This window comes from Vigna umbellata, chromosome 3, assembly GCF_029865625.1.
Source record: "Vigna umbellata cultivar VRB3 chromosome 3, Vumbellata_1.0, whole genome shotgun sequence".
Taxonomy (NCBI): Eukaryota; Viridiplantae; Streptophyta; class Magnoliopsida; order Fabales; family Fabaceae; genus Vigna; species Vigna umbellata.
The window spans coordinates 44579317-44589779 of NC_142167.1; the positions used below are offsets into that span (position 1 = coordinate 44579317).

The 10463-nt window shown below is 32.3% G+C and overlaps 1 protein-coding gene across 1 annotated transcript; it reads right to left on the bottom strand.

Moving 5' to 3' along the window:
• Positions 1-7667: 7667 nt before the first annotated feature.
• Positions 7668-9953, bottom strand: LOC148202629 (ADP/ATP translocase 1, mitochondrial-like). The gene is made up of 4 exons (XM_088109846.1): positions 9776-9953; positions 8741-9206; positions 8286-8657; positions 7668-8143 (listed from the first exon to the last, which is right to left on the bottom strand). Exons 2-4 carry the CDS (start codon positions 9194-9196, stop codon positions 7847-7849), a joined length of 1125 nt encoding a protein of 374 aa, XP_087965972.1. The 5' UTR covers positions 9197-9206; positions 9776-9953; the 3' UTR covers positions 7668-7846.
• Positions 9954-10463: the final 510 nt, after the last annotated feature.

A 10463-nucleotide genomic window follows, 5' to 3' on the forward strand; every position in this document is an offset into this window, starting at 1 on the left:
TCTCTACCAAGAGATTGGGTTTGAGTAATTTAGAAGATTGACATTAGTAAGTAAATGAAGAAGGTGTAAATTTGCATGCATCAGAGTGAAGTAGGTGAAATCATACCCCAACAATATCAATTCATATCACTTCTAATCTTATCTGTTTCCAAGTGTTTGAGACATCAAAGATCGCTTTTACTATTTACGTTTCATCGTTACTTTAATTGCATAAAAACCCAAATTATGGAATCATTCTTTAGTTTAAAGTAGTTAGAAATCATACGATTGTTTGGTGACACGAGTCTCTTGGGAAACGATATCCGGTCTCACCGGTTTTATTACTTGAACGATTCGGTACACTTGCCGAAATTTCCTTAACAGTGATAAAGGCTTAAAAGTTACCTTTGAAGTAAACCACTACTTAATATGTTGTGCATCCTCTGATAAGTTTGTTTTCATTGTCAAATAGTATCAAAACATTTACATGGTTAACTTTGAAAACAAATCTTTTGATTTTATTGTATGCTTGCTTTCTGTTGGTTGCAAAACCAACGACAAGTGCACCAATCGCAACGTAGAAAGTGATAAATGTCGTTCTCTCCCGAGGGACTTGTGCAACATATGATAATTCTTCCTTTCATAACTCAATTAGACATCAAAGTGCACAAAACAACACAATAAATTCTTTTTGGTATTTTATCAAACAGTTGGTGTGCAAGGAATTTAACATAGTGTATTTACAATTTGTCAAGACTAGAATTCATCAATTTCATTCTCATGCATTCACAAACATCTCAATTCCATCCAATATGTATTCAATTTTAATTTTAGGTTCAAATCATATTTCTCAATACATCATGAACCACAATTCATGCATGGGCGATCAATCCAAAGCAAGCATTAAGCATAGAAATTGAATACTAACATGAATTGGAAAATCATATATCATTAACATCACAAAATACATAAGAATTTCATGTTTTACAACTAATCTCAACAAATAGGAAAAACCTCATTGGTGGAGAACATAGGGTTCTACAAAATTGAAGAGATACGGAAGAAATTGGAACCAAAGAGAAGATGCACAACCTTTCCCAAGGTTCTTGGCAGCTACTCCATGCTCCATTTGCACCTCCCATTCGCAGTTCCATCTCCAATTCATGACACATCTTCTTCCTCAACCCAAAAAAGGACAAAATCACCATTAATGAAGCTTGAAGACCCAAGGAGGAGTGAGAGAGCTTCCCAACACCCCAAACAGCCTCCAAGAGCCTCTTTCAAACTCTCTAGGTGAAGAATGAAGTGTAGGCGGAGAATAATTCCCAAAAAAAATCAAGAGACTCATGTTTAAATAACCCAATTTGACAAATTAGCATCGTCACCACTCAAGCGGTAGCCCAGCGGCAGGATTCCAGAGAGCAGAGCGCTCAATCGCAGCCCAACGGTAGCCCAGCGGCAACAATTTTGACAACATTCTAAAATTCAAGTTCTTGTGCGATTCTAAAGTTGTCCAACATGGGTATTTGCTTCTAATTGATCTTTTATTGTCCCAAAACATGCTCCCTTGAGTTCTTGCTTGTTTTTCTCCACTAGAATTGCTTCCTATTTATTTATTTCACACACTCAGACAAAGAGATTAGAGGTAAAAACAAATATATATATATATATATATATATATATATATATATATATATATATATACTAACTAAAACACAAGAAAACTAGAAAACACATTAAACTTGAGGATAAAACAAGGTAAAAGCTATGAAGAAGTTGATTTATTCACAAAATATACACACAAAAATGTGTAAAATCAACCGTTATCACTTGCTAAAAATGATGAACCATGATTGTGGCATAAGAGATTAATATTCATGTCACACTTAAATAAACTAGTCTCTAAGAATCTTTTTAAAGGATTACCTGAAATTAAGTATGAACAATATAGACTTTGTGATGAATGCCAAAAAGGAAACTAAGTAAAAACATTATTTAAGTCAAAACAATATATGTCCACCACAAAGGCTCTAGAATTAATACATATGGATTTGTTTGGCCCATCTAGAAAAGAAGTATAGGAGGAAATTACTGTGCATTAGTACTTGTTGATAATGTTTCTAGATTCACTTGGACTTTATTTATTTCATCTAAACGTGATACCTTAAAGGTTTTTAAGAAGTTTGCAATTGTTCTTCAAAATGAAAAAGACTTAAAAATCAAGTTAAGTAGGAGTGATAATGGAGTGAGTTCCAAAATAAAACTTTAAAATATTTTGTAAAAACTATGACATTTCTCATAACTTTTTAACTACTAGAATACCACAACAAAATGGTGTTGTAGAAAGGAAAAAAATCATTGAAGGAGTTAGCAAGGACCATACTGAATGAGAATTCACTACCCAAATATTTTTGGGCTGATGCAGTAAGTACTGCATGGTATCTGCTAAATAGAACTCTTATAAGACTTATTTTGAAACTTACACCCTATGAGTTATTCAAAGGTAGAAAACCTAACATGTCTCATTTAAGAATTTTTGGTTGCAAATGCTTTGTGTTAAACAAAGGCAAAAGTAATCTTGGAAAATTTGATTCTAAGGTTGATGAAGGTATATTTCTTGGCTACTCACTAACTAGAAAAACTTACAAATCTATAATAAACGTACATTAATTGTAGAAGAATTTTTACATGTTGATTTTGATGAAATTTATTGATAGCATAACTAATACATCTTCTCCAAGAAATAATATAGATTTACATGAAATAAGTGTAGATTGAACAAAAGAATTGGAAGGTGCTTAGGTAGAATAGAAACCAAATGATGCTAAAAATACCCTCTCAAGCAATTTGCCCAAAGACTGGATAATATCGAAAGATATGTTAGTGGAAAATGTGATAGGAGACTTATCTAGAGGGGTATCTACAAGGAAACAACTGAATTAGTTTTGCATGAATGTTGTCTTTGTGTCACAAGTGGAACCAAAGTCAATAAATAAAGCTTTAAAAGATGAGAATTAGTACCTAGCTATGCAAGATGAATTAAATCAATTCAAGAGGAACAATGTTTGGGAGCTTGTACTAAGAAATCATGTTCATTAAGTAATTGGAACAAAATGGGTGTTTAGAAGCAAAATGGATAATTCTTGTGCTATTATAAAGAATAAGGCAAGACTGGTTTCAAAAGAATATAACCAAGACTAGAGAATTAACTATGATGAAACTTATGCACAAGTAGCTAGAATATAAGTAATCATAATTCTTCTACCATTTCATTAATGTTGAACTTCAAGTTGTTTCAAATTGATGTGAAAAGTGTCTTCTTGAATACATTTATTAAAGAAGAGGCGTATGTAGAACAACCTCCTGGATTCCAAGAATTTGAATTTCCTAATCGCATCTTCAAGCTAGAGAAAGCTCTATACAAGTTAAAGTAAGCACCTAGATCATGGTATGAAAGGTTAAGCGAATTCCTACTAAATGGTAACTTTCAAAGAGGAAGAGTTTGAAATGTCCTTGATAGGAAAACTTAACTTCTTTCTTAGGCTACAAGTGAAACAGAGAATAACGTGCATTTTCATCCATCAATCAAAATATTGCACTGAGTAAAGAAGTTCAAGATGGACAACAATAAAGAATCCTCAACTCCCATGGCTACAAATGGCTATTTAGATAAAGATAAGGCTGGTATAAGGGTGTAGACCAAACAATGTATAGAGGTATGATTGGCTTGCTACTTTATCTAACTATCAATCGTCCAAATATAATGCATAGTGTATGTGTTTGTGCAAGATCTCAATCATGTCCAAAAGAGTCACACATTACTGTTGTCAAAAAGATAATGAAGTATCTAAAAACAACTAAAACACTAGGTTTATGGTATCCAAGGGGTGCAAATATATCACTTGTGAGGTATAATGATTTATATTTTGGGGTATAGTGATTCATATTAGCGGCACATGTCACTTACTAAGTTGTTCCTTAGTCTCATGACACTCAAAGAAACAAGCTTGTGTAGCATTGTCCACTAAAGAAGTTGAGTACATTGCAACTGGTAGTTGTTGTGCTCAATCAATATTGATAAAATTCCAATTGGAAGACTATGGTGTCTACCTAGATCAAATACCTCTTATGTGTGACAACACTAGTGCTATAAACCTAACTAGAAATCCTATTCTTCACTCCAAGACTAAGCATATAGAGATCATGCATCACTTCATAAAGGATCATTTTTCAAAAAGAGAGTGTAAAATTGAATACATTGATATCATTCACCAATTAGCAGATATCATTACTAAACCACTTCCTAAGGATAAAGTCTACATTATTAGAAATGAATTAGGCATCTTAGATGTTGCATGTTCATCCAAATAAAGTAGAAATTACATTGCTCTACTTATATTAACTAATTTTGTAATCGATTAATACTACTAAGATCATTCATAATAATTTACAAAGTTGTTCTTTATTTTAATCGATTAGACCACTTATCTAATCGATTAATACACCTTATACACTCAATTGTATTTATTCTTCTTCGTTTTAATCGATTACATCATTTGGTTAATTGATTATGCACATCCCTACCTTCCTCTGCACCAATCCTCACTACCATGACATCCTCATCCTCTAAACCCAAGAGATTCAAACGCACTGCTAAGAAAACAAGGGTTGTTGGCCTTGTTTTTTGCAGAATTACTAATTGCAGTAACAGCTGCATCCCAACTTTCCGAAAGAGATGATAATAATATTAATGCTTTCAACTCATCCTTAAAAGTTATTTGTACTTATGAGTAACCGAGTTACCTTCACCCCTTTTGAGGTTGACAAGTCTGCGAATCAAATAAACTTTATTGGTTGCAAAGGCCTTCTCATACATATTTGACAACGTGTGTATCAAATCTGCAGTTGTTTTCTCGTTCATGATGTTGAACACAACATTCTTGGCTAATGTCAGCCGAATCACACCAAGGGTTTGTCGATATAACAACTCCCAATTTGACTGCTCCATGTCATCTAACTTCTCCCCTCTTAAAGCTAGATACAACTTTTTTTTTTTTAAAGGTAGTCATCTGTCTGCATCTTCTAGAATCCGAAGTCACTGCCATTGAATTACCCAATCTTCACCTTCCCTTCTTCCATTTCCATTACTCCTGTTGTTTTTGAAAAAAGCTCTCATGACTTCTCTAAACCATGCTTCTCAAGAAAAAAGAAAAATCAACCTTTTCTAATGTGGAAGATCAGACAAAGCTGCAACCACGGAGCATATTAAGAAATTGGCTCTTGATACCATTTGTTAGAAACAAGACAATAAAAGAGGAAAGAGAAAAATAAAGGAGACAAGAATTTAACATGGTTCAGCGTAAATGTTTATGTCCAAGACTAAACTAGGAAGTATATTTATTTTGGTTTGTCTCTCAAGCTTTAGAGATGGTTACTTATATAGCTAAATAGAGAACAACATCTTATAGTATCAAGTGATGTGAGACTAAATTAAGCTCCACAACACTAATAGGGTGAGTAACCATGCTCAATTAACTTCAGAAGATATTTATTTGATTCATGTGTTAAAGGGACAAATCCAAACTGACTAGGCTGAACTTAAAAAAATATTGCCCAAAAAATATTCAAGTCTTTACTAAATTTTTAAAATGATATTGCGTAGAATTAAAGACTAAAATAAAACGTATTTTAAGAAAAATATTATCTCAATTTAAAAGACAAAAAAACATACTTATGTCCAGATAATAAAGAAGAATCAGATATTAATTCAACTGCAAATAAAATCAGGTTAAAATTGGATGAAATTGAATTAATTTATGAGAAAATAATGAGAGAATTTAAGAGATAAGTTGATTCAGAGGGTAAAGTTAACCATTGAATCAAACATTGAAATCTGGGTTATGGTGAAAGGAAAAGATGAATTGAAGTTGGAAATGGCACACAAAAAAAAATATATATGTGCCCACCAAATTTTACAACATTAAAGATTGTTGGAATTGGAGATGATATAAAAAAAATGGTGATCACCACATCCTATCCTATGATGATCAAGAATTTAACAAAAGGTAATAAAGTAGTAAAATTTAAAACTTAAAAAAAAATTATAAACTAAGATAAAAAAGAAAATGGTAATATGAATGTTAAGGAAAACACAACTCAATGTGTTGAGTTATTGTATGTTTTCTAAATTTGTTCCTATTCATAAAAGAAAAAAAAAATTATGTATAATAAGTGAGAAGCAACACCATGCAAGAAAAGATGAAAAATCTGCAGAAGCAGAATTCATCAGAGACAAATGTGTCTGCTGCAAACGACACTACAGTGTGTGCCACATACAGCTGTTTTTTCAGCATTCAAATTCTGAATTTCTGAAACCATACAATCCCTTTTGTAGACCTAAACAGGGTTCACCTCCCAAAACCAACGACTTTAATAAATAAAAAAGCTAAATTTATTATGACAATGCATAAGGTACCTCTAATCACAGAGCATGTCTCGTTCAATTTCCTTTTTCTCTTGGAATTCAATTAATACTAACAGTGAATGTTCAGTTCTGTCAATTTTTATTATCTGTGTTTGAAAATTTGTATTAATGTTCTGCTTTCTATCAAAAACTTTAATTAGTTTGTTACCATGTTAAATAGTTTGACAAAAGGAACGTAATTTTTTTAGTAAAATCTTTATTTTTATTCAGAAAGGTTAGCTTTCTTCCTCTTTCAAAAAACAATTGTGAAAATTTTATCTAAAATTAATTTTTTTTGGTATTATTTTATATGATTATTTTCATATTATCATGGGTAATATTATTTTTAAATTGAATATAGATGTTTGTTCTAACTTTATTTGCTCTTGGGTCCACAGATTGGTTGGAACATCGGGAAGCTCATTGAGTCAAACGAAGAAGATAGGGACAAGTGTACCTAAATTAAATAGAAAAAGACAAAGTGGTGTAAAAGAAAAAAAAAACAAGTTACATATGCGATGAAAATTCAATTAAAACGATAAAGAGATAGAAATCTCAAAGAAAACTAAAAAAAAAAAGGAGTACTAAAGAACATATACTGAAAAAAATATATTTTACTTTCAAAATCATCTTATAAATCTCTTCAAAATAGCTAAATATCATATATATCGATTTTCCATGTATAAAGTAGTACAACAATCAAGAAAAATGCAGGATAAACTATGTTTTTATTACTCAAAATAATCAAAAACTAGTTTTGATTCCTTCAACATTTTTGTGTTGTCATTTTTAAATTTTTTTAAATTTAACTTATATTCCCTACGGTGGTTTTGTTTCTGTTCCCAATCCTCTAACGAAATTCATCAGATTTTGTTTTCAAAAATTTGATTTGGTTAACTTATTCATACTAAATTTACATAGATTTTTCTTAATCAGCATGACATATCTCAAACGACTATTTTCTTTTATAATGAAGGAAATATTATTTATCTACTGTAAAACGAATACAAGATATAGCAATTAACTTAAAAGTTGCACCCTTTGCATGAACAACCATATTCAGTGTTCATGAAATTGCTTTTTTAAGTAATATTTTGTAGTGTGTTAGCTTTGGGGTTGGAACATAGAATAAGAGTTTATTGTACAAAATTTGAAAAGCAACAACATTCAAACAAACAAAGAGATTAAATTCAACAGAGTAAATGCAGAGATAAAAGTAACTCTCTGAAACAAAACATTTAGCAGTATTTCATGAAATTAAAAGTGACAGTGTCACTCAGATAAATAACAAAGAAAACAATAATATCAAACTTTGATCAAAATTTAAACAGGACAAAATTGCATTGAGCAAATCATAAACTCAATGATTTTCATGATCATCTAATCTAAGTCACTGGTGGAAAATTAAGCTCCACCAGAGCCATACTTCTTGCCAAAGACTATGACCTGCAACTTGTCATAACCAGCCAGCACACCAGCACCGGCAACAGCACGAAGAATGTTGGCACCAGCTCCCTTAAACAATGACTTTGCACCCTCATTCTGAAGGATCTGTGTGAACGCATGCATGGAGCTCTTGTACTTCACAGCTTCACCAGATGTCATCATCATTCTTCTTCTCACAGTATCAATTGGGTATGAAGCTAAACCAGCACCATTCGTGATCAACCATCCAAGAGCAAAGCTAGCGAAAAAGCTATCCTGCAAACACCCAACAAAATCACAGTCGCATGTTATACATACTTGGACAAAAACAAACATTTGACAATGTTATACTAAAAAAACAAACTACATTCGACCTTAAACACGACTAGACTTAGAAGAAATAAGCATGGAATAATACCTGTAAAGAGCCGGTTAAGAGAACTGGTTTGAGGGAATCATACATTCCAAAGTAGAGGCCACGATACACGATGATTCCAACACAGGAAATGTTGAAGCCACGGTAAAGACCGGCAACACCATCAGAAGCTAATGTCTTCCTGTAGACATCAACAAGGCCATTGAATTGCCTTTCTCCACCCTTCTTTGCAGCCTTGGAATCATTAGCCAGACGGGTACGAGCGTAGTCAAGGGAGTAGACAAAGAAAAGGGAAGAGGCACCGGCAGCACCTCCTGAGGCCAAGTTGCCAGCAAACCATTTCCAGTAACCATCCTTGTCCTTCTTGAAGTTGAAAAGCCTCTTGAAGTAGTCCTTGAATGCAAAGTTCAGTGCCTGGTACAATCAAACAATGAATGATCATTCATCTCATATACTGTTATACTGCATAATGAATTTGCTAACTTTGAAATACTTACCTGAGTAGGGAAATAACGGATGACATTTGCAGTGTTACCTCTCCAAAGGGAACCAAAACCCTCTTCATTCATTGTCCTCTTAAAACAGTCACCGATACCTTTGTAGGGCTCAGAGAGTCTACCGGCTTTGATCATCTCATCCTGGTTCTGGATCAAGAGCTTGACGCGTTCGATGGGGGCAGCAGCAGTTTTGGAGACGGCAGCAGAAACTCCACCCATGAGAAAGTCAATGAGGAAGTTTCCCTTCTCAGCAGGAGAAGCAACAAACAGAGGTGAGGCTGCAACAGCAGAGAAATCAATTGCACCTCTGCATGCTGGCATCACTGGATACTGAAATGCTGCATTGGAGTAATTCTGGAAAGATCGCCTCTGGTGGTACAGTGGAAGGCCAGTTCGAAGATGTAGCTGACTTGCAACCTTCTCCATCACTCTAGGATGCTGAACCTGATCAACCATGATGTTTTTCCTGAACAATGCAACCAAAGTTCGTCATGTAAAACCAAACACGTTTTAAAAATCCAACCATCAAATCTTAATGAATCTGTAATATAATCTTAATGATAGACAGTAAATTCAATCACAAATCTTAATCACAGTATGACAATTAAACTTCAAAAATATAATCTTAGGCTGAAATCTAAGATGTTTTACCCCTTGCTCTGCTTATAAAGGGCAAACAATAATCAAACAATGTCTCATGTCCCATGTCCAGGTAAATTTCTAGACTGACAACAGAAACATGAGAAGAAGAAAACATAAACAATGAAAATATTGACAACCTTTTAACTCCAAAAGTTAAAATTTTTGCAAAATGCAAGGGAGAAAACACGATCAAACATTAAAATTACATCGTGCAAAGAATTAAAATATGAAATATAACCGATTAAAATATCAAAAATTGAGGCATTTCATTAGAGCTGATTCAATTTCTAATATTTGAATATAAATGCAAATATGATTATTATTATCTCAATGACATTTCCATCATCAACCCTTTCCTTTCTTAGAAATTATTAAAAATAAATAAAAACTTACTGATAGAGAGAAATTAAGGTTGAAAAAGTAACCCCAGAGGAAACTTGTTACGAAAGCGTGAGACAGAAGAGAAGGAAGATTACGAGAAGCTTGAGACAGAAAAGAGGGAAGAGTGAGGTGAAAGGATGGGAAAGATTAGGTTTAAAAGGAGTGTGAGTGGCTGTGCGAGTTTGTTGGAGAGGAGAAGACTCTCTAAAAATGGAATGAAACAAAGAGTTTGTTTATGAATACGTAGTTATAGGAGTAGGAGAGTGAATCACGAAGCAGTAGGAGAATGGGATGAAAACTGACCGAGTAATTTGATTTTTCTTAATTTTTATATTATTTTAAAAACCGTTATATTTGATTAATTAGATTATTTTTTATTATACTTGAAATAAATAATTAGTAATAGGTATATTTTAAAATATTATTCGTATAAAAATGTAATGTAAATATTATAATGGATTTAAATTACAATATTATTTTGGTATAAAGTTTATTTAATTAAATAGTAAGTAATTCGATTATTTTGTAATTTAAGTTTTAATGGAATTTAAAAAACGTATATTATTTATAAATTTTCTTTTGATAAAAAAATGAGTCTATAATTATCCTTTTTTTCATTTTTACTTATCATTTTATTTAAATTTAACTAAGTTTTTAAATAATCATTTTTTAAAATTTAACTATTTTTCTAAATTATATA